The sequence below is a fragment of the Polypterus senegalus genome, chromosome 8, assembly GCF_016835505.1.
Source record: "Polypterus senegalus isolate Bchr_013 chromosome 8, ASM1683550v1, whole genome shotgun sequence".
NCBI classification, from domain to species: Eukaryota; Metazoa; Chordata; class Cladistia; order Polypteriformes; family Polypteridae; genus Polypterus; species Polypterus senegalus.
The window spans coordinates 140,662,039-140,687,779 of NC_053161.1; the positions used below are offsets into that span (position 1 = coordinate 140,662,039).

At 40.4% G+C, this 25,741-nt stretch overlaps 1 protein-coding gene across 1 annotated transcript in view; it reads left to right on the forward strand.

Moving 5' to 3' along the window:
• ttll12 (tubulin tyrosine ligase-like family, member 12) overlaps positions 1–25,741 on the forward strand; it is a 101,757-nt gene that overhangs the window by 18,416 nt on the left and 57,600 nt on the right. The window contains exons 3-4 of the mRNA XM_039761833.1: positions 1,781–1,979; positions 14,530–14,689. Coding sequence (XP_039617767.1) covers positions 1,781–1,979; positions 14,530–14,689 — 359 coding nt within the window. The remainder of the gene's footprint in view (positions 1–1,780; positions 1,980–14,529; positions 14,690–25,741) is intronic.

The following is a 25,741-nucleotide window of genomic DNA, read 5'->3' on the forward strand; positions in this document are numbered from 1 at the left end:
TTTAGGTGTACAGATTGAAGAGAAAAGGAGACAGGATTGTTCCTTGTGGTGCTCCAAGTGTTGCTAACATCTGTGTCAGAAACGCAGTCCTTGAGTTTCACAAACTGCAGTCTACAGACAGACAGGCAGACAGATAGATAGATAGTCCGTCTGTCCATTATCTAGGACACCATATGCTCATCCACCTGCATGTCTCTGAACTTAGCCTTTATCAGGGATGTGTGAGTGGTATTCAAGTCACTGGAGAAATAAAACTTCAACTTTATTGTCATGTGTACTCTTTAAAATAAAAAATCTTATTCTGCGATAAACAATACGCAAGAATACACAACAATAAACTAAAAATATTCAGGTCAAAAAGAAATGCAAAAACTAACAGAAGTAAGAGTGCATGTGCAAATAAATAAATAATTCAATATAAATTCTGTAGGTATATGATCTACAGATAGCCTTCTATCCTTCAGACACGAGCTAGCCTGCAGTGCTGAGGGAAAGGGTAGTGGATGGGTTCTATTTACAAGCCTGATGACATAAGGGAGAAAACTGTCTTTTAGCCTTGATGTTCTAGCTGTTATACTCTTGTAGCGTCTCCCTGATGGAAACAGTAGGAACAGTTCATGTTGTGGGTGGGTTGTGTCTTTAATACTATTATGGGTCCTCCTGAGATCTCTGGTGTTATGGGTGTCCTCCAGTGCAGGGAGTGCCTTTCCAATGATATTTTGCACTGATTTTACCACCCGCTGTAGAGCATTGTCGTCCCATGCTGTACTGTTTCCAAACTAGACTGTGATGGGGTAGGTGAGTATACTCTGAATTGTGCAGCTGTAAAAGTTGCTGAGGATGCTGCTTGGCATGCCAAACCTCCTCAGCCTTCTCAGAAAATACAAACGCTGCCTGGCTTTCCCTGCCAGGTCTGTGATGTTAGATGTTAGATCAGTGTTACTTTTCATGTTTTCTGGACGCCTACCATATCAGTGCCACTGATTAGGAAATATACTTGGGCTTAGTGAATGTATCTGTGGTTTTATTCCAATACACATTTCCTGTTCATACAGTAGCTGTCTGAAACTGAGAGACATTGATTCCTGACAGAGCAGGAGTACTGTGTGGAATGCAATAATTGCTTCTTTTACTGTATTGTGGCAGCAGAAATTGTAATTGAGAATAATGCATGTTAATTGTGGAGCTCTATATTTTTATGTTTTTGTTAAAATGAAGAACACCATACACAATAAAGTTATATAAAAATGTCTCTGGTTTCTCTAAAGGTTAGATTCTAAGCATTGAACTGCTTACCTAATCAGAAACAAGTACTAACCTTTTAAGAAAATTATTTGTTTTTTATCAGTTGCATTGAAGCTTAAAACCTGTACTGTCCTTAAGATCCTAAATATGTCTTTCTTCACAGCAGATTTTAAAAGAAAACCAATATTTCCTGGCTACATTGGAAAGGCAGAAACAACTTTTCAAGGAGATGTAATTTGTAAATTCAGGCTTGTACAAATAATATATAATACACAAGTAACATATAAAAAAATCTTCTAACAATTGTAAGCTACAATATGAAAAGAGACTGGCCAACAAATAGAGGTTAAAAATGGTAATGCAAGTAGTTTTTACAGTGTATGAAGGGAAGTAAGTAAAGTGCTTTCAAGCTCATCATTTCTGGAGTCAAAGCTCAGAGGCACAATTATTTTGTACATTTATTAAAGAGTATTATTTCCCAATTAGAAAATATTTTTAATGATTCTGTATTTTTACATTTGTTTCTCGATTCCAGTATATTTCTTATAGATCATGCCTGGACATACCGGGTTAATAGTGCTCAGCAGCATTTACAGGAGATTCCTGGACTACTCCATCGTATGACTAACCTTATGAAGATTGATTTTCATGGTGAATTCCCTGATGAGAATGTGGTGAATAAAGTGCTCTCTGAGATGTGGAAGTACAACCAGACTTACCAGCTGTCCCGGGGGGTAAGGAATAGATGCTTTTTCAGGATGGGGTGAAAATTTATTTATTATTAATAAGTATTTTTATTTTTTGAGCTGTATGCAACTTCTTTTTTGTATTTAGTTGAACCCCACTTTGTACAACTGATACAGTATTCTGTTTCTAATTAATTTTAATATTGTAGCAGCAAATTTCAAAAGTCTGAATTAGAGTAAGCTGCCCTAGTTCAGGGTGTTCATAGAAAATGTAATGATTTACTTCATGAGGTATAAGTACATTATAAACAAGAACAGTTGCAGCAGATGTTTGAAATGATAAAAACGTATGCATCAAATGTTTATAAAGTCTAAATAGTCTCTATTGTAATAGAAATATGTCATTTTTCACCCTATGATAGAAGTCCATAGAAGGTTACTGTACATTTCTAATACAGGATCAAATATTAAAATCAACATCATATTTGTGATCACTGACCTTGAAATAGTCTAAAACGATACCCCATGTGCTTAGGCTTGAAATGTATCATTTTTAAGTTTCTGGAAGTGGTTCCTTGAGGACTAGGACCACCAATAAAGAATCATGTCTCAAAATATAGGCAACCTCAAAACAGCATAAAAGTTGCATTCCACAAACCTATATTACCAATCTCTCCTTTTTTTTTTCAAATTTTTGTGAAATGGAGTAATTTTGATCCCTCCTATCCCTGGTGAACTACTGGGATCAGTTTATGTGGCATGGACAACTTCCAGTCCTTATGATTGTTTTTGCTGAAGACACTTATTGATTTTCACTTTATCATAAGGCTGTAATTTTCTGAACAAAATATGGTCCAAAAATGCCCTAAAAATGAGGGATTTTCCTAGTGTAGAGGGCCAAAAATAGGGGGGCACCCCCAGAAACTTGATGGCTTGCGTAACTAGATATCAAGATTAGTTGAACGATTTTATCATATGTGGAGGGTTTCAAATACTGGTAAATCAAGAGGAGCCAGATCGAAAAAATAAATAAAGTGAGTTCAAAGCATTTCCTAAGTGCTCCACAACGGTGACAAAATAACCACAACAGAAATAATAAGTCTATACTTAGCTTGTATTAAAGAGTCTCTCAGCCTATATATCCATGGTTAAGCTTTTTCTGCAGACCCAAAGTAAAAGTTGACAGAGATGAACATACTGGGAGTGTATAGAGGGTTGGAGTATAAAGTAATGCAGAGTAGTGGTCCCAGGGTTAAAAAGATCAGCAGCTTCTGTTCTCCAGCAGGTCCATCAGTGGTGAGATCTCAAAATGGCAGGGTTTGGCAACACTTTTTCTAACTTTAGTATAAAATTGTTTTGGCAAAATTAACCAATCATTGTTGAACTAGGAGTTTTGCCATCCTTTTTGTAGAGATCTCCATGAAGCACAATAACTTTCTCTGCATTTCTGCCAGCAGAGCCTAAGAAATACTTTTTCAATGATTCAGTATATAGCAAAAGAAATAAAACAAAGGCAAGCAATATATAATAAAAATGCAAGCCCTTTAATTATAATAGTAATAATAATCAGAAATAAAAATACAGTATATATTGTGTATGAAAATATTTAATAAGTAATCTGTTAATATGGATGCAAAGCTCATGAAATACACAGACCACAGTGACACAATAATTATTATTAATCTTTAGCTTACTTGCTGCTCTGAGCAGAATTATTTAAACAGAGATGAAGACAGACCAGGCAAAAAGGGTGTAAGTGTCCACATGGACCTGTCAACCCTGGAGTTGAATGTCATATCAGTTTCAAATGAAATTTATTGCATCTCTGTTTTGATGATAGTGTTTTTAGAGTTTTAGAGTTTTATTTATTATAAATTTTCTATTAAATGCTCGTATAAGCTAGAATCAGACAATCCTATATTGAAGTGTGTCAGATCCTTTTCTTACTATTATGATATTTGCAAATATCCATGGGAATAGAAGAAGGCAAGCTTTCACAGCATGGTGCCAAGGTAATAGTTTGATTTTGATCTCATCTGACCATAAGACCTTTTTCCACTTGGCATCAGAATCTTCAAGGTGCATTCTGGCAAAGCTCCTTAATGTGGCCTTTCTTGAGAAGTGGCTTTTTCCTTGCTACCCTCCCGATCAAGCCACAATTGTGGAGTGCTTGTGAAATTGTTGTCGCATGCACACAATGATCACTCTTTGCCATAAAATCCTGTAACTTCTTCAAGTGGCCATTAGGCTCTTGGTAGCCTCTCTTAACAGTTTCCTCCTTGCTATTCCATCCAGTTTGGAGGGACAGCCGATCCAGGGAGGGTCCTAGTACTGTAGTACCAAACATTTGCCACTTCTTTATTAAGGACTTTACTGTGCTCCTTGGGATTGATAAAGCCTTTGAGATTTTTTTGTATCCATCTCCTACCTTGTGTCTGCCCACAACTCTGCCCCTGAGATCTTTTGAAAGTGGCTTGCCGCCCATAATCAGTTGTTTGCTGTCAGTTGCACTACCAAGCAAGGGAATGCTCCAGGCACAGCTGTTTGTATGCTTCACTAATCACACTGATTACAATTAAACACAGGTGGAAGCCAGTAACCATGGTCTACAATGGAAATGGTGATTACTTACACCTGATTGAGTTTACAGATATTGTTTAGGAGGGGGGAGATGCTTTATTAATATCAGTATTTCTTGTTTTTTATTTTTTAAAATTGTTCTGAACTGTAGCTGTGGTATCTTTCACTTGGTTGTTATAGATTGTATTGAATAAGTAAAGCTGGAAAAAAAAATATTTGTTTGTGTGTTTTCATTTAAGGCTGTAAAGCAAAAAAAATAGGAATATTTCGAAGGGGGTGATTCTTTTCTATACCGACTCTATGTGTGTATATGTACAGTGGGATGCAAACGTTTGGGCAACCTTGTTAATAGTCATTATTTTCCTGTATAAATCGTTGGTTGTTACGATAAAAAATGTCAGTTAAATATATCATATAGGAGACACACACAGTGATATTTGAGAAGTGAAATGAAGTTTATTGGATTTACAGAAAGTGTGCAATAATTGTTCAAAAAAAATAGGCAGGTGTATAATTTTGGGCACCACAAAAAAGAAATGAAATCAATATTTAGTAGATCCGCCTTTTGCAGAAATTACAGCCTCTAAACGCTTCCTGTAGGTTCCAATGAGAGTCTGGATTGTGGTTGAAGGTATTTTGGACCATTCCTCTTTACAAAACATCTCTAGTTCATTCAGGTTTGATGGCTTCCGAGCATGGACAGCTCTCTTTAACTCACACCACAGATTTTCAGTTATATTCAGGTCTGGGGACTGAGATGGCCATTCCAGAACGTTGTACTTGTTCCTCTGCATGAATGCCTTAGTGGATTTTGAGCAGTGTTTCGGGTCGTTGTCTTGTTGAAAGATCCAGCCCGCGCAGCTTCAGCTTTGTCACTGATTCCTGGACATTGGTCTCCAGAATCTGCTGATACTGAGTGGAATCCATGCGTCCCTCAACTTTGACAAGATTCCCAGTCCCTGCACTGGCCACACAGCCCACAGCATGATGGAACCACCACCATATTTTACTGTAGGTAGCAGGTGTTTTTCTTGGAATGCTGTGTTTTTTTTCCTCCATGCATAACGCCCTTGTTATGCCCAAATAACTCAATTTTTGTTTCATCAGTCCACAGCACCTTATTCCAAAATGAAGCTGGCTTGTCCAAATGTGCTTGAGCATACCTCAAGCGGCACTGTTTGTGCTGTGGGAGAAAAGGCTTCCTCTGCATCACTCTCGCATACAGCATCTCCTTGTGTAAAGTGCGCCGAATGGTTGAACGATGCACAGTGACTCCATCTGCTGCAAGATGATGATGTAGGTCTTTGGTGCTGGTCTGTGGGTTGACTCTGACTGTTCTCACCATTCGTCGCTTCTGTCTATCCAAATCTTTCTTGGTCTGCCACTTGAGCCTTAACTTGAACTGAGCCTGTGGTCTTCCATTTCCTCAATATGTTCCTAACTGTGGAAACAGACAGCTTAAATCTCTGGGATAGCTTTCTGTATCCTTCCCCTAAACCATGATGGTGAACAATCTTTGTCTTTAGGTCATTTGAGAGTTGTTTTGTGACCCCCATGTTGCTACTCTTTAAAGAAAATTAAAGGAGGAGGGAAACTTACAATTGACCCCCTTAAATACTCTTTCTCATTATAGGATTCACCTGTGTATGTAGGTCAGTGGTCACTGAGCTTACCAAGCCAATTTGAGTTCCAATAATTAGTTTTAAAAGTTTTGGAATCAATAAAATGACAACGGTGCCCAAATTTATGCACCTGCCTGATTTTGTTTGAACAATTATTGCACATTTTCTGTAAATCCAATAAACTTAATTTCACTTCTCAAATTTCACTGTGTGTGTCTCCTATATGATATATTTAACTGGCATTTTTTATCGTAACAACCAATGATTTATACAGGAAAATAATTACTATTAACAAGGTTGCCCAAACTTTTGCATCCCACTGTATATATGTATATGTATGTATTACATTTTTACTGTAAAACCTCAGTAAAAACAATATTTAGAATTAACTTTTCGTTAATATCGCATTAAATTTTGATTCCGTGTTTGGAGTTACATCTTGACAATGCAACGTATAACTGCCCATGAGTGAATATCGTTTCTTTCTCTCTAATAAATAAACTGACCTTTTTGAATGTTCGTCCCTGTGATCTGTTAATTGTCATAGTAAAAGCTATTTTAATGGGAAACTGTAAACGTTTTAATACAAATGGCATATCAAGATCTCCTTTTGGTGTCTAATGTTATCCACGGAAGATGAACTACATTGCCTTTCTTGTCGCCTGTTAATTTTTACATATCAGAATTGTTCGGCCAATTTTGACTACAACTAATCTTGTCCAATTGCATAGCCCATCACTCATACATAAATTATGCAATAACATTACAATACATCCTTCTTTTAACAGTAATTCAGCGGAAGACCGGATGATGTTAACAATTGTAGATATTCTATGGGATATTGGAAGTTGATGTTGTCATCTTACACACCATCACCACCAACTGTTTCAGCATAGTCTGTTGATACACATTTAACCAATTTGCCATGTAACCGATTGATAATTTTTGCGTTAATTCGTTTGACTTCATCGTTTCTCTGTGCTAGGATTGCCCATGTACTTATTTCTTCTGTTGATAATCCTTTGGGATGAAATTCTTCAATAAGATTTGGACATAAGTCTTCTTTTATTGGGAGCTTAAAGTGAGGAAAATGTCAACATTTATAAGAGACTAGCAAAATACCCGCGCTTCACAGTGGAGAAGTAGTGTGTTAAAGAAGTTATGAAAAAGAAAAGGAAACATTTTAAAAATAACACAACCTGATTGTCAATGTAATTGTTTTGTGACTGTTATGAGTGTTGCTGTCATCAAGGATTTGATTATCATTATGTCTTTCAATCAGGTTCGTATTTGGAAGACGTGTTGTGTTCAAGTTACATTCTGTGTTTGTCAACCGTTGTAAAGATAACAGGTTTCATTCATTGAAGTGTTCACTACCCAAATCGCTAAAAGCAAGGAGGCGCATATTTTGAACGAAAAAGGGAGAAGACAGCGAAGGAGCAGAAAAGTGAGAAGGAAAACTGTTTAAATAAAGACCTGGGAAGGTGAATGGACAGAAGCAGCCAGTGGTACAGCAAGGAAGACTCCGTAATAAGGACGGTTGGGTGCACATAGAAGATGTAACAATAGGATTGTTAAGCCTTATGATAATGTTCCCGCACAAAGGGTTTAGAGAGACGCACCGGGAGAAGTATAGAATAGGGAACCCTGTGTGACTGTTCTGCTGTTCTCCTTCGACAGTTCTGTGGCTCTGCATATTTGTATGCACTAGGGATGCACCGAAATGAAATTCTTGGCCGAAGCCGAATAATAATGAAATGCTTGGCCGAAGGCCGATCGTGGTATTTTGCATTTTTTTCCATTTATTTTGCCAATTTTTTCACCATTACAATAATTAAATAGTAAAAATTTGCCTTTTACTATTTTGTGTTGCTTTTCAGAGAAATAAATCAAATAACAAAAATACAATTTCAAAATATTTATTTAACACTGAAAATTTTTTTTAACATTCCAGCAGATATTATACAAACAAAGCACAATGTAACTTAAAATAAATAAATTAGTAAAATAAAAAAATATTTTTATTTGGCCATCTTTGAAGCCCCCCTTCTTGAATAGCCTATGTTAGGCCTATAACTGACTGCTAAAAGAATGTAACTGTATGTCTAGTGGCAGGTTCTTCTTTATGAAAAGTAGCTTCTCTGCTTTCTCAAATGAAAGTCGGTTCCTCTTCTCATCGATGACATGAGATGCAGCACTAAACAGTCTCTCGCTGTCGGTGCTTGTGCATGGAGCAGACAAGTACCTGCAGAATAGTTGAAATTTTTATTGCAGTTTTCTGACAGTTGCTCATTTCAAAACAAACAATGTCTTCAAGATAATGAAATGGTTGAAACCCAGTGTAGGCCTACTATTTTACTACACTGAAAATAGTTAAATTTGTACAAAATACATAATATAAAATATAGGTAGTAACACTTTACAATGTTTCCTTTTGTTAACATTATTGCATTAACTAACATTTGAGCAATACATTTGTTATGGTATTTATTAATCTTCGTTAATGTAAGATAATGAAAAATATTTAGTTCATGTTAGTATAAGTGCATTAACAATTTTAACAAATAGGCCTACCACTTTTGATACTTTTTAATTCAAAAATTAAAAATGTGATACTTAGTTTTAATACTGTATTAGTAAATGTTAACATTAAGATTAATAAATGCTTTTAATAAGGGTTTTTCATTGTTAGTTAATGTTAAAAATATAAACTACTTATAAAGTGTTACCATAATCCAAAATATAAATAAAATCTTAAATTAATTTCCCATAGAAGTAGCCTACCTGCGTGCCATCTGCGCCAGGTCGGAAAGCGGCCTTGATTGGTCCTCCAAAATTCGAGAGGGCTATTGCTCCTGGGGATGGGGACTTCTGAGAGATAACCATCTAACCGTTGAGCGGTTGAGCTTGTCCTCTGTCTTGCAAATGGGTTATTCTCTTGGAGGATCTCATCGAACATGTCAGACAGCGAGACTGTGCGCGGCTCATCTGTAGTATGAGCCCGTTTACTCTGAGCTATTTTCATCTCCTGCGCTGTGCATCACCTGACCGTCTCCATCACCTAGCGGCTTTCCCAAATCCAACTTGGCCTGGATCATTTCTCGTGTTCGCAGCTTTTTCCCCACATCCAAGTAATGATCTTTATATCGTGGCTCAAGCACAGTCGTGATGCAGTACAGGGGTTCTGAGTCCGCCTGACTAAATCGTGTGCTGACAGCTTCCAAGAGCACACTTTTAGTTGTTTTAACTCCGTGGTCTGTTTCAGCCTTTTTGTTTAAAAGACGCTTTAGTGCTGCAAGTAAAGGTATGACGTCTGCCACAGATGTATCAGATGAGCTTATCTCTTTTGTTATCTGCTCAAAGGGGGCGAGAAGAGAGAGAACGTTCTCGATTAACACCCACTGGTATGAGGTGAATGTTGCGGGCAGGTCATGATCTGCTATGTATGAAGCCAAGACTCGCTTTTGCGCAAAAAGGCTTTCCAGCATATAATATGTACTGTTCCACCTTGTGCTCACATCTTGTTGGAAACGTTTTTGTGGCGTTCTGAACTGTTCTTGGATAGATTGTAGGCGCACATAGGCAAGCGGTGAATGTTTAAAATGGCTAACAATTTTCCTGCCTATCGCTATCACATCTGCTATACTGCGCTGACTCAACAATCCCTCATTGACCGCCAGTTGAATTGTGTGTGCCATACACCGTATGCCTTTCAGATCACTATCTTCCATGGCTTTAGCTATATTTCTTGCGTTGTCACTGACTACCGCATGCACTTTAGATCGGTCGATACGCCAAGTGTCAAACATGTTGGCGAACGCCTCGGATATGGCTAAAGCTGTATGGGACCCTCTAAACTCTTGTGAGTGAAGCACAATCTTTTGTAGCTTGAAATCTGTGTCGATCCACTGTGCAGTTAAACTCGGCATACTGGTGGGTCTCACATCCAAGCTCCAAATATCAGTCGTGAAGCTGAGGGCTGCAATATCTGTAGCCAAGAGCTCATGGACATGAGTTGAAACGACGTTATACATCTCAGGTAAACACACGTCTGAGAAATGCCGTCTACTAGGCATGGTGTAACGGGGCTCAATATGGTCTATAAGCCTGCGAAATCCAACATCCTCCACAACAGAGAATGGTTGATCATCCAATGCGATGAATTCCATTATCCTTTTAGTAATACCTTTAGCTTTGGCACTGTCATTGGCAAACTTTTTTGCCTTTTCAAAGAAGTCAGCCACAGATGGAGTGGGTGTCCTAGGACTGGGAGGAGCTACTTTCCTTTTCGCTGTTGCCGTAGCCGCCGCCGTGTCTTTCTCGTACTCTGCATGATGTTCGGGATGTCTTGATTTTAAGTGATAAATTAAACTTGAAGTGCTGTACGTTTTTGCAGATGCACCCCCTCTGGACAATTCAGCAGAACAGTGTCTGCAAACAGCCGTTTTTGCCTCTTTCTCTGACGCTTTAAAGTGCTTCCACACTGCTGACATTTTTGCTGCATAAAGCGCGCCTCTCACTCTACGCGGGTTACTATTTGATCGCGTCATTAAAACGTCATTGTTCGGCAAAATTTATTCGCCCTTTTTACTTATTATTCGGTTGCCGAACATTCGGTGCATCCCTAGTATGCACCTCTCTAAACTTGCATCACTGGTTCCGCACACAATTCGGTCACGTATAAGGGAACTTTTAATCACCCCGAAATAGCATGTGCCTGCTAACACTCTCAGATCTGTGACATAGTCGTCTATATTTTCTCCCCTTGCGTGATTTCTTGAAAAAAAATCTGTACCTCTCTACAATTTCGTTTATTTTTGGGTTGTAATGTTCATCAAATTTACGTATCATCAAGCTCATGGTTAACTCATCAGGTCTTACATCACCGGTCATCGCTTGACACAATTCTCTGCCGCTCTCTCCAATAAGATAACGGAATAATCTGACCTTAGTGTTTTCCTCTGCCTCCGGCATTGCAAGTTCTGTGAATAATCTGAAGTCGTCCTTCCATGTTCTTCATGACTTCGCCAGGTCTTTAGCATCGAGGCTTAATGTCAGCGACAGTCTCAGACCCTCCATTTTCCTTTTGTGTGAGCGTCTCCACGTCCTGAACTTTTAACAGCAAACTGGCGTGACTTTCGCCGCAGTTCCATCACCTACGCTGCCACTATGTTTCTCTCTCGAGATTATTAAAAGGCACAGACTCATGCTTCCAGTTTATGTCTGGTTATTTCACAGTAGTTAAAGCCAGAACAAAGTCAGTTAACGTGAGCCGCTCGGAGTACATGCATCGAAGATTCTCAGCCGTGCTTGTGCTATCTAGTGCGATCTATCTCGTGAATATTGTATTCGTCTTAGGCATGAAAAACGCCAGCGGCAGCATGTCTATGAACCTAATTTAGAGTTGAGCTTTATACCCCGCTTTCCTATTCGTTTGCATAAGCATAGTCCTTCATCAGCAATTTTAACTCCGTTACAGCAATTTTAACTCAGCTACAAAGTGATCAAAAGTCTCGTTTATACCATGCATCTTCTCATTATACTTGTATCTCGCAAATATCGTATTCGTTTTAGGCATGTGAAACGCCAGCGGCAGCCTGCTTATGAACTTAATTTAAACTTAAGGTTTACAGCTTGCTTTGTTTCCGAAGTAGCTGCACTTATGAATATGCTTGTATGCGTCACTCGCTTCATATTCTTTTGCTGCCTTCTCAATTGTGTAATGCCTTTTTTGAACAGGTTTCATTCATCGAAGTGATCACTACCCAAATCGTTAGTCGTGAATCTAAGATGTTTAACAGGCATTCCCGGTATTAAGTTGTGGATTTACTTGCGAATATTTAGCGGCAGCGTGTCTATGAACATAATTTAAACTTAAGCTTTACACCTTGCTTTCCTATTGATATGTGTACAAAAGGCTTGTTTAGCGTCAGAGGGTTGTTACATCACAACTGCAAAGTCAGTTCACGTGAGCCGCCCGGAGTACATGCATTGAAGGTTCTCAGCTGTGCTTGTGCTATGTCGTGCGATCTTGCGATGTCCACGGCTCTATTTAATTAATGTTAGCTAAGACCCGGCACTTAAAAGTTTCTCTCGCACTTTTGCTGAGTTTGTGCCTGACCATCTCATCTTCATTTGCATAAGAACAGTCCTTCACCCGCAAATATTTCGCGGCAGCGTGTCTATTGGATAGCTGCTGATGGGCGGCCTTATATGGGCAGACACAACTCTGCCTTACACAGCGACCGAGCCGTATATATGGACGAAAGTAGGTTCCAGTTATGACCGTTACACGTAGAATTTCGAAATGAAACCTGCCTAACTTTTGTAAGTAAGCTGTAAGGAATGAGCCTGCCAAATTTCAGCCTTCCACCTACACGGGAAGTTGGAGAATTAGTGATGAGTGAGTGAGTGAGTGAGTCAGTCAGTCAGTCAGTGAGGGCTTTGCCTTTTATTAATATAGAAGAAAGAGCAGGAACTGTGCCTGACAAAAGCATTCACATGAAAGAGAGGTGAGAGGACCATGGACATGGGCCATTAACCTGAAATGGTTGAGAGGAGGGCAGTACTTGAAAAAAATCTCTTGGCAATAGCCTTGTCTCAAGATTTTCTTTCATAATAGAGAGAAATAATCAAACACTTTTACGTTGGGGACAGGTTTTTTTTTTTACTGTATTTCTATATTACATCTGCAGTGGACACCTAATGCAAGTTTCTTAACTGTTTTTTGATTTGTAATCTTCAGTTTTTCTTTCTCAGTCCTTAAGTTGGATTGTGTGTCTTAAAGCATAAATACAATTAAAGAAAACTGATGTTATTGGGTTTTTTTTTTTAAAACACTCTTAGGCCTCTTAGCTGGAATGTTTAGAGTTATTATAGTCACTGTTTCTTAAACTTCATCTGCACTTTAAGTAGTATATGATGGTAAGCAGTATATGGGTGTCCATATATTCTCATTAATGGGAAGTAATGGGAAGAGTCAATTTATTTATAAGAAATAAATTTATGATAATTTTGTACCTTTAGTAAAATTTATGTTTTTACAAGTGTTGTGGAATCGTGGACCTCTTTTTTTGATTTTGATCAAGTATATTTACAATTGTTTTCTTATGCTGTCTCCCTGAAGAGCTCCCAGACTTCTTACCAGAGATAAAACCTTCTCTGAAATGTTTGCACAACACTAAGCCACCTCTACATCTATGTAAACCCACAGGGTTTACAAGGTATCAGACTCTCTTGCATGAAACACTGAGTATTTTCTGTATGTGCACTTTTTGTGTATATTCCTTGCTACACTTGCTATTGTGCACACCCCATCAAGACAAGTGTTGGAGCAATGATAGAAAAGAGCTCACATATGTCTTTAACATTTAAACACTTTATTGTGATGTATACTCGCTTGTGCTGCGTTGGTTGGCTGTACACATTGTTTGATCATTACTATTATTATTAGAATTTTACAGCTGTACTAATACATCAGAAATCATTACCAGTAAACTTTGTTTAATCTAATCAATAGCATTTTTTGCAAGTCATTTAAGTATTTGAGCATACTAATAATAATAATTCTTTACATTTATATAGTGCTTTTCTCACTACTATTTGAGTATATGGTCATTTCCTAAATGATATACAGCAACCAGGAGAGGTTCAAACACCTTGGAAGGCCTGGCAGAATACTCCTTTCTTTTCTGTCTCTGTCCATCCTGGATCTTGGTTGGGTGTCATACACTCTTAGAGGCTGTAGGGAAGTGTAATGAGGCTTACTGAATGTCTCTGCAGCTTTAGACATACCCACATATATCCTGTGCAAACCCCTATTAAATAAGGTCACATTGCTAGATCATGCTTGATTATGTTAATGGTTAAAATGCACAGCCAGATCAAACATCAATAGTCTTGTAGATAAGTCCATTATGTTCCACCGTTTGATATCTCTCTTACATATCTCTAGCTTGTTACCTTGTCATCTGAAGGATAGCCTGGCTGGTTATGTTTCCATTTCTAAGATGGTGTGGTCAGTTGACACTTTACCAATTTATTCACATAAACAACTATGTCCTCAAGTCACCTCTTGGAGCCTACAGATTTTTTAGTAGTTGTGCCACCTGAATCTCTAGAGCCATTTCAGTCTGTATGTAAAGCACCAAGGCCGCCTTGTTTCCAGTATACTGCACATAATTACCATACTGATATAATTTAAGGTAAAGATCAGACTTCACATACAGTATGCTGAAAGGGCATCATTTTCACTTCATGAGTTTCTGATTACTCTTTTTCCCTTAGGTTTGTATTGCTATTTCCTTGACTAAGTAAAGTTATAATCTGTCTTTACATATTTTATTGTCTGCTAGATTATTCATTTGGTTCATCATCTGTTACTTATGTATTAACAGACTGCCGAGGAAAAACTTCCAGTGTGGTACGTCATGGATGAATTTGGCTCTGAAATACAGCATTCAAATGAACCAACCTGTTGCACTGCTCCTTTATTTTACACATCACAGCAGATTGCTTACACCATCCTGTGGCCTCTCCGGGATCTGGACAGTGGAGGTAGCTCTGTTTTCTACCAGGTTATTTGAGTCACTGTTGTTCTTGTATATACAACTGATTAAAGCATTTATTTCAATGTACATGTATTAAAACCATGTTCTGTAGAACCTGAATGTTTGAGAAGTGACATAAAATAAAAGGAACAATGAAATTAGAGTTATTACATAAACATTATGTAAAATAAGAAAGATGAATTAACAAACAAGAGTGTTGACTTAGTCGCTTTCAGGATTAGAGATTTGGAAGTATAAATCTAATTTGAGGTATCCACACCGTATTGTGTGCATCACCTTCTTTAGTGTCCATGGCATCGTTGTAACATGAGCAATACATACAAGTGTTAGAAAGGATGATACATTTACCAACATACAATAAAATTGAAAACTGCCTAATAAAAAATTGTATTGGACCTTTATTAATGGAAGAAAAAGGCCATGATATGTAAGAAAATAATACAAGAGATAACTGTTTAATTGTGAAAGAGTTTTTGGATGACACTATCCTAACTTTGTTATGCAGACCCACAAATATGTCCTCCACCTCAACTCTTATATTCTTATCCTTGCGTTCATCTGGCTGGGATGGAGGCCACTTACATCCAGGATTCTGGTCCAACTTCACCTAGTGCTGACTCCACATCCTCCTCTCCCCTAACCTACAGACCCCAGTAGCAGAGGCTTGTGGCTGGTTTAGTTAATTGTTTCAGTCATTATACTCTTTAACAGTCCTAATATTCCAAAAGTAGAAGCAAAGCAAATGGATGTGACAAATCACTATACAACATACAGTAGATGTTTCAGCAGCTTTATAGATTATGCTGGCCGACACACCCAATATGTGTTCGTGTTCAGTCTCTTAAGATTAACATTTCTCCAACTCGGAAGACTTGCTGTATCAGTGATCTTGGTGGCTGTGCTTTTCCTGCTTCCTCTTTTGCTGGTTCTTTCTATTTGAAGCCAATGACTTTTTAAAGCTTGTCTCAGCCAAGGTGAAAAATCCAAGTCCTTTACTGCTCAATGTAATTTTGACAGTCCTTATCAGTACATATTTATGAAGTAAAGGTAATGGTTTGAGAGTCTCATCTTTTACTCCTCTGGAAAGTCCAGAAAATTTTACCATTACCATTTTTAAAGTTTTGACATTTCTTAAAACTGCTCAAAAAACATTAAAGGAACACTTTGAAAACGCATCAGATCTCAATAAGAAAAAAAATCATGCTGAATATCTATACTGATATGGACGGGGTAAGGTGTTAGGAATGAAAGGATTCTACATTGTTTGATAGAAATGAAAATGATCAACCTACAGAAAGTATGAAAAAATGATGCGGCAGGCTAGTCCATTTTGCCAAAATTTCAATGCAGCAACTCAAAATCGTACTTAGTAGTTTATATGGCCCCCACGTGCTGCTTGTATGCATGCCTGACAATGTCGGGGCATGCTCCTAATGAGACGATGGATGGTGTCCTGGGGGATATCCTCCCAGATCTGGACCAGGACATCACTGAGCTCCTGGACAGTCTGAAGTGCAACCTGGTGGTGTCAAATGGAATGAAACATAATGTCCCAGAGGTGTTTTATTGGATTTAGGTTAGGCAAGTGTTGAGGCCAGTGAATGGTATCAATTCCTTCATCCTCCAGGAACTGCCTACATACTCTCACCACATAAGGCCAGGTATTGTCGTGCACCAGGAGAAACCCAGGACCCACTGCAGCAGCATAGGGTCTGACAATGGGTCCAAGGATTTCATCCCGATACCTAATGACAGTCAAGATGCCATTGTCTAGCCTGTAGAGGTCCATGCATCCCTCTATGGATATACCTCCCCAGACCATCACTGACCCACCACCAAAACTGTTCATGCTGAATGATGTCATAGGCAGCATAACATTCTCCATGGCTTTTCCAGACCCTTTCACGTCTGTCACATGTGCTCAGGGTGACCAGCTCTCATCTGTGAAAAGCAAAGGGTGACAGCGGTGGACCTGCCAATTCTGGTATTCTATGGCAAATGCCAATCAAGCCCCATGGTGCCAGGCAGTGAGCACAGGGCCCACTGGAGGTTGTTGGGCCCTCAGGCCACCCTCATGAAGTATGTTTCTGATTGTTTGGTCAGGGACATTCACACAAATGGCCTGCTGGAGGTCTTTTTGTAGGGCTCTGGCAGTGCTCATCTTGTTCCTCCTTGACCAAAGGAGCATATACCGGGCCTGCTGATGGGTTAAGGACCTTCTACGAGGGGCCCTGTCCAGCTCTCCTAGAGTAACTGCCTGTCTCCTAGAATCTCCTCCATGCACTTGAGACTGTGCTGGGAGACACAGCAAACCTTCTGGCAATGGCACATATTGATGTGTCATCCTGGAGAAGTTGGACTTCCTGTGCAACCTCTGTAGGGTCCAGGTATCGCCTCATGCTACCAGTAGTGACACTGACCGTAGCCAAATGCAAAACTAGTGAGAAAACAGTCAGAAAAGATGAGGAGAGAAAAATGTCAGTGGCCTCCACCTATTAAACCATTCCTGTTTTGGGGGTCGTCTCATTGTTGCCCCTCTAGTGCACCTGTTGTTAATTTCATTAACACCAAAGCAGCTGAAACTGATTAACAACCCCTTCTGCTACTTAACTGACCAGATCAATATCCCAAAGGTTTCATTGACTGGATACTATACTCTTATTAAAAAGTGTTCCTTTAATTTTTTGAGCAGTATATAATAGTGATATACTGCCATTTTCAATTAAAGTTTCTTCTATGCAAGGCTGTGTTCTCTGCATTCGGTCTACTAACACCAGTATTGTGTGGCTAAGACTAGCAGCTGGCAGCTGTTACTGAGATCAAAAGTTCATGCAAGGAAAAAACAATTAAAGTCTTATTCATATTGTTGTTAAAAAACTTTTAAACTGTGGACACTTTTGTAAGGTGTCGTTTTCTTGTGACTGAAGACAGAGAGATATCAATCAATCAATCAATCAACATTTATTTATATAGCACATATTCATACAAAAAAATGTAGCTCAAAGTGCTTTACAAAATGAATAGAGAAATAGAAGACACAATAAAAGATAAACATAAGTCAACATTAATTAACATAGAATAAGAGTAAGGTCCGATGGCCAGGGTGGACAGAAAAAACAAAAAAAAACTACAAAGGCTGGAGAAAAAAATAAAATATATAATATATAGATATAATTAAAGTTAGTTAAAATCCTTTATTGATACACACCAGGCAAAGGTTAAATGTCAGAGAAGCACAGTCCTAGGACACCGCCCTTCATCTGCACCGAGGGGCCCGTGTCCCCCATTCTTATAGGGCTTTAGGACTTTAGTTACATAAGCATTATCAAATAATTTAAGGGTGGAGTACATCTGTTGGGGCCTGATGAGTCTACACCCGTTAGACACCCAAGAAGCAGCACTTGTCTCGTACAGTGTAAGCATGCAGGGCCTGCATGACTCCTACCACACACCCCGTAGAACATGCTTTCTGTTACGTACATTCAGATTTGTCAAGCACAAGTTATTGACCTATATTTTTATTTTTTTCACATTCCCCCCTTTTTGACAATCTGGGACGTGACAAGGTAGAGGTAATTAGATGGAGGAGGGAAGGAGGGGGAGAGGAATAATGGGATGAGGAAACAGATGTGGCAACTTGCAGCATACGTTCCTCGTGTAACATATAGGCCTTGACCATGGAAGCAGTGAAGTACTTAGATACAATATAGCGAATAAGAGGAAAGATGCAACAACTAACAAGGAGAAGGACGATAAATGCTACTTCCAGAGAAGTAAACACTGACTTTAACCATTGCCTCCAGGATCCAAAGGGGGATATAAACCACTGATCCCAAGGGTTGGGGATGCCAGAGTTAGTGGCAAGTTCATTAGAAAGGGCTGTAAGGCCAGCTAGTACACGGGTAATAGAACCATCAGGTGCAGTATTATTAGGGATATATGTACAACAGGCGTCACCAAACATAGCACACACTCCAACTTTCTCAGCAAGTAACATATCTAGGACCAAGCGATTTTGCCAAGTCATTAGGGAGGTACGGTCTAATTGCTCATGAATACCTTCCACAGCTTCTTTAGTGAAGTTGAGGAATCGCTGTTGGTTATAATATAAGTAGTTTATCCATTCCACATTCTTATTAATGGTGACCTGGGGTATTATGGATTCAAACCCAGCAGCCACCTGATCCCTTGCTTTAAATTTGTCAGGGACTCCTCTGAGAACTCCTATGGAATCAATATATACTCCTGGGCCGTGTAGGGAAAACCCAGAAGAGGAGCCTGGGAGGGAACGGGTTCGGTGGGAAAGAGTGGAGGGCTGGGAATAAGAGGAGTGATACGGAGAGTGTGAAGGGGGTAAGGACAGTAATCGGAAAGGCATAACTAGCTGTACAGGGGCACAAGTGCCAGACCAATCGGAAGGCAAGATATCAAATAGTTTTGACCTACGGCACATCCACCAAATATCAGATCTAGGGGTAGTTTGGGAAAGTAGAAATAGTGAAAGAGTGGAATTAAAAGAGGAGGAGTTGACATGGAAGGTTTGGGAGCAGAAGGAGGAAGGTAATTCTCCTACCCAAGCAGTTCCATTTGATTTAAAACATGTGTAATTGCCTTCGTGGGACTGAAACATGGGGGGTAGTCATATGACGGGTGGGGGGGAAAAGAAAAGATAGAGTAGCACAATTAGAATTAGTGGGGGTTTTGGGGGCAGTAAATAAGTAGAGAAGGCAATTTAACCCAGTGGGGTCAGAAATGTCGGATAGTGGGAAAGGGACTGTAGCTAAATAAGAGTGTGCAGCTGCGCAAGCATAGCAATGGGAACGGTTAACCTGTTTTGCTGAATAGATTACCCACTGCAACCATCTATTCTGGTCTCCATAGCCAGTTTCTACTGAAAAGGTGCTTGTTAAGGTGGTTAGGTTCAACATACGAACTATAGGGGCCGATTCGTCAGGCGAAGGAGTGGTGACAAGGGTGGAGGAGTTAAGAGAAACATTGGAGGGGGAAGGAAGGGGGTCCCGTACCCTAATATTAAATTTTCCCAAGGGGTCACTTCCTGAGACATAAGCCCCAAGGATATAAGTACCAGCGTCATGAACAGTAGGGTCCTTAATTGTAATAATCAGAGGATTACATTGATTTTCACCACAGTCATTAGTGGCATGTCCCTTAATTATAGAAAATCGAGCCTTTAAGCTGTATTCCTGGCTTTTAAAAGGGAAATACCCCCAGTCATCTGGTCCTGTATTTGCAAAGACAAGGTTCCATCGACCGCACCAGTCCTCAGAGACGAAAGGAGCTGAGACGCAAACATATTTGTCAGACCAGACCCATTGTTTTTGTCGTCCGACTCCACAGTCTACAACTGAACAGAAATCAATTTGCACTGAAGTGGTGAGTCGCTGCGTGACTGTGATATTCGGGTATTTCTCGTTCCGGTTCAATTTCATCTTATAAAGAAGGATATCACCACCCATTCTTGAGTAGCCTGAAAGTGTGCGGGCAGCAGACAATAGAAAAAGTAGTTTTAAGAGAGCCATCTTTTGCAATGCGATGCGTGGATCCAGGCAGGCAGTCCTTCAACCTTCACGACATGAGGTGTGGATAGAAGAACTTGGAATGGTCCTCTCCACCTAGGCTGATGCCAGTGTTTCCTGTGAGTGTCTCGAACCAGGTACCCAAGGGAATTGGTGAATCCTTAGAAGGTGGGCTGGTCCTCCAGGCCTGATTAACCTGCTGGTGGACTTCCTTTAACGAGACTCAGACTGCAAGACTGGAGAGAAGATCATTGTCCACAGTATGCAAATTCATATTACCTACAACCATGCCAACGGGCATGGGATGTCCGGTCAGAATTTCGAACGGTGATAGTCCCAATTGTCGGTGTGTCCGTCCTCTCAATCCCATTAAAGCCAGGGGTAGAGCATCTGGCCAGGATAAATTGGTTTGTTCACAAATTTTTGCAAGCTTAGCCTTTAGGGTGCCATTATATCGTTCTATAATACCCCCACTCTGTGGATGGTATTTACAATAATGATGTACAGTAATCCCTCGCTATATCGCGCTTTGACTTTCGCGGTTTCACTCTATCGCGGATTTTAAATGTAAGCACATCTAAACATATATCACAGATTTTTCGCTGGTTCGCCGCTTTCTGCGGACAATGGGTCTTTTAATTTAGGTTACATGCTTCCTCAGTTTGATTGCCCAGTTGATTTCATACAAGGGACGCTATTGGCGGATGGCTTAGAAGCTACCCAATCAGAGCATGTATTGCATATTAACTAAAACTCCTCAATGCTATAAGATATGCTTCCCAGCACTGTGCTTGTTTGCTTCTCTCTATCTTTCTCGCTCTCTGCCTGACGGAGGGGGTGTGAGCAGAGGGGCTGTTTGCACAGAGGACACGGACACTCCTCTACAAAATGCCGCTTTATTGCGGTGCTTCTGTATACTTAAAAGCATGTATTGATTTTTTGATTGTTTGCTTTTCTTTGCGAGCGCTCTCTCTGACATTCTCTGTTCCTGACGCTCCTTTATGGCGCTCCTTTGAAGATAAGATATGTTTGCTTTCTTTTAATTGTGAGAAAGAACTGTCGTCTCTGTCTTGTCATGGAGCACAGTTTAAACGTTTGATTTAAGGGTGTTATTTCATGTCTAGAGGACTCTAATAATGTTAACAGGGTGGGAGAGTTTAGAAGGGCTTTAAATATATAAAAATAACCACACAAACATATGGTTTCTACTTCGCGGATTTTCACCTATCGCGGGGGGGTCTGGAACGCAACCCCCGCGATCGAGGAGGGATTACTGTACATTGATTTGGAGCCAGGTAGTTAATTCATTTATAATAGAATTCACAAAGTGAGTACCATTATCTGTTTCAAACTTCTGCGGTATGCCCCATCTAGGGATAATTTCTTTAATCAGAGCTTTGGCTACGGTTTTAGCATCATTGTGTTTAGAAGGGAAAGCTTCTACCCATCGGAAGAACACATCGACAATCACAAGGCAATATCGGTAACCTTTAGACGGGGTTAATTCAATGAAATCCATTTGAAGGTGTTCAAACGGACCCATTGGATTAGGAGTAACGGCGGGACTTACCTGGGTGCCTTTTCCCACATGAAATTTTTGACATAATGCACAGCGTCTGCAGAACTGCTCTGCATATGTAGAGAAGCCTACAGCTTCCCAATGTTTTTTAACATCTCGAACCATGGCGTCTCTTCCAGCATGGTCGAGGCCATGGGCAATTTTTGCCATACCTGGGAAGGAAGCCTTTGGGAGGAAAGGTTTGTTAGTTTGCTTATGAGTCCAAACTCCATCGGAGAGGGACCCATTTTTGGACCATTTTCTCTTTTCGATGTCCTTGGCTGCACTCTGTAAAGAAACAATCTGATTATCAGGGTCCTGATCATTTCTCTGTTGGAATAAAGAGATTGATGTGTTATTATATGCAGCCTGTTTAGCAAAATAGTCAGCTAATTAATTTCCTTTGCTGACAGGATCCTGTTTTCCTGTGTGAGCTTGACATTTAACGATCGCTAGTTTTGATGGTTTAGTTATGGCGTCTAAGAGGGATTCGATTAACTTTTGATGTTGGATGGGCTTGCCAGTACTGGTCTTAAATCCCCCAATTTCCATAATGTCCCATGATCATGGCAGACTCCAAAGGCATATCTGGAATCTGTATAAATTATGATTTTTCCTTCGGACAGCTGACATGCTCGGGTGAGCGCTATTAGTTCAGCTGCTTGTGCACTCAAACTTGATGAAATTCGATTTGCCTTCAGCAGGCGGTCCCCTTTGACCACTGTGTAACTAGTTGAGGGTGCTCCATTTTCCAATCTCAAAGAACATCTGTCTACAAAAATAATTTCTCCAGTTTCTAAAGGTGTTTCCTGTAGATCTACAGGCTTTACAACCTTTGCTATTTCATCATGGCAATTATGCGGTTCGCCTTCATTATTAGTTGGCAGAAGAGTGGCTGGATTTAAAATGGAGCATCTTTTAATTGTAACATTTGACAAGGTACAAAGTACATTCTGATAGTGTATTGCCCTAGCAGTAGTGAGATGTGAGGTCTTAGCCTGTACTAAAATGGAATGTACAGCGTGAGGCACTTTTACTGTTAGGGGGCTCATGAGCACTATATCTGTACTGGCTAGCACAGCTTCTGTTGTGGCAGCCACAGCCCTAAGGCAAGGCGGAAGTGCTGCAGCCACAGGATCCAATTTTTTCAAAAAATAAGCTATTGGCCTTTGTTTGTCCCCATGTAATTGTGTTAAAACTGCATTCATATATCCCCCCTTTTCGTCCACGAACAGAGTGAATGGACGAAAGTGATCCGGGAGGCCGAGCGCAGTCGCAGAGATGAGAGCGCTTTTTAAATCACAGAGAGCCTCCTCAGCCTGTTGATGCCAGGAGTATTAGCCAATTGTTGCAACAGCTGTGCTCTTTCAGTAAAATTTAGAATCCATTGCCGGCAGTAACCTAGAATGCCCAATACAGACATAACCTGTTGTTTTGTGACAGGTCTAGGAAGATTTTGAATGGTGTTAATGCGATCGCTAGAGAGAGCTCTTGTTCCACAAGTGATGTCATGACCTAGATATTTTACAGTTGTTTGAATTAACTGCAGTTTAGCCTTTGAGACTTTATGGCCATTTTCCGCCAGAAACAACAATAGTTTCTGAGTGTCCTGTGCACAATCTTCTTCCGTAGCACTACATAACATAATGTCATCTACATACTTTATTAATGTACTATTTCAATCTGGCCAAAACCCTTCTAAATTTTGAGCATGCGCTTTTCCATATACACAAGGCGCTTCAGTATATCCCTGAGGCATGACAGTCCATGTCCAACAATGGTTTTGGAAAGTAAAGGCAAACCAAAATTGAGAATCAGGGTGTACAGGGATGGAAAAGAAAGCATTAGCCAGGTCGATAACGGAGAAGTACCGAGCTGAAGGAGGGATTGTAGAAAGGATAGTGGAAGGATTAGGGACGATAGGAGCCCTAGGAAAGATAGCAGAATTCACTTGTTGTAAGTCTTGAACAAAGCGCCATGAACCATCAGCCTTTCTTACAGGTAAAATGGGGGAATTAACTGGAGAATTTTTAATTGGAATAATAGCACCACGTTTCACGAGATCGGAATGTACGGCGGAGATGCCAGCCTCTGCTTTGGGAGACAGTGGATACTGGGCACGGTGCAGGCGGAAGGAGGATTTTGGGTAGATCACCAGAGGCTCACAGTGGGCTATTCTTCCATAATCATTTTTTCCCTGGGACCACAGTGAATCAGGGAGCGTAGAGAGCCAAGAAGGGAAAGTAGTTTGCAATGAAAAAGCAGAAAAGGAAGGACAGCACAAAGCATGATGTACTAAAAAATCAGTTTGAAGCACAACTTTAGTTATCAAATGGTCTGAGGTATCAAAAATACCTGGAGCAACATGTAACCAGTTTGTTCTATTAAGACATTGTTCTACCCATGGTCCGATTTCCACCCAATGGACAGTACTTGATTTGGCTAATGAAACATGGGGTACTGAACCTCCGAGATAAAAGATACTCTGTGAACTTGTAAGATGGACGGATGCAGCAGCTTTTGTGGATGAAATGAAGATGCAGGGGATGTGAAGGGTTTCAGGGCAAGTGCCTGAAGAAAGAAAAGATTCTAGCCAGGGGGTGTCTACTTCTACAGGGAAATATTGGGCAGTACAGTATAAAGTGTCAGGGATATGTAAATGGGGAAAAAGACAGGAGGGAAAAGAGTGTAGGGCTTTAAGGAGAATGGTGTGTGGGGAAATATTTAGAGACCAGGCTGCAAAGGAGGGTTTGGGGTAAGGGGCAATTTGGCACAGTAACTTGGGGGTTGAGCAGAAAAATCCTTGGTCAGTCATATAAATAGAGAGAGAAAGCTTCGTCATGAGATCCCTTCCTAGAAGGTTAACAGGGCAGAGCTGATTTAAAAGAAATTGGTGCAGCAGGGTAGGTCCCCCAGAACGTGACTGGACTTGAAGAGGTTTGGAGACATGCAGAAGATGAGGCTGTCCAGAGGCAGTGAGTACAGTAACAGTCTCTTTCGAGGCAGGGACCCTAGCCAGCGAGAGGGTGGACCGAGTGGTCCCAGTGTCAACTAGGAAAACAGTCTCTGTGCCATTGACAAGCAACGTCAATAAGGGATCAGTCTCTGAGCTATGAGTGAGCAGTGGCTACTGAAGCGAGTGGCTGGGGGTCCCTGCATGTTCCAATGCTCTTGATCCGACTTATCAGGAAAAACAGGCGGGGGAGGGGGTTTCGGGGATTGTTGCTGTTTCTGAGGACAGTCCCGGCGGAAATGTCCAGATTTGCCACAGTTATAACAGGAATACGGAGCCATACTGGGATTAAAGGAGGAGGGTGTAAAGAGGTTTTCTGATTGTTCAGCGGACGGGGCTCCAAAGCCTCGACCTCGCCCTCGTCCTTTACCACGTCCCCGAAAACCAACTCCTCGTCCTCTTGCTAAAGCCCCTCCTGTGTAATAGTTCATCTGGGCGGCTATCAGCTTAGTTTGAGTGTCAGACTCTTTTTGCTTGGTTTGTTTTACAGCATGTTCCGCGTGTTGCTTGACTTCCTCAAATGCAGCGGACTCCCACCCAATACAGGAAGTTCGTACTTTGGTCTGTATATCAGATTTCAATCCCGAGACAAAAGGAGTAACTGCAGCACGGGTTCGATCATCGACATTCTCCAACCCTGAGTGATTCATCAACTGTCTCGTCTTTCTTTTGCTTAGCGGATGTGATAAGGGACCAGTCTGTGCCTTTCTTATATTTTTCTGCAATATTTTGCCTCACTGTCTCCCATTGTAACCCAAAATCAGCCTCTCCACCGGCACCCTCTCCTCGATGAAAGCTTTGATTCCACGTCCAAGGCGCACCGTTTCTATTTCCCCGACTCACAGTCACCCAGGTGGTTCAGAGTTTCCGTCTTAATACTTGCGTCCACTCTGCAGCATTAGGCTTATACATACTGTCCAATTGCTCAAG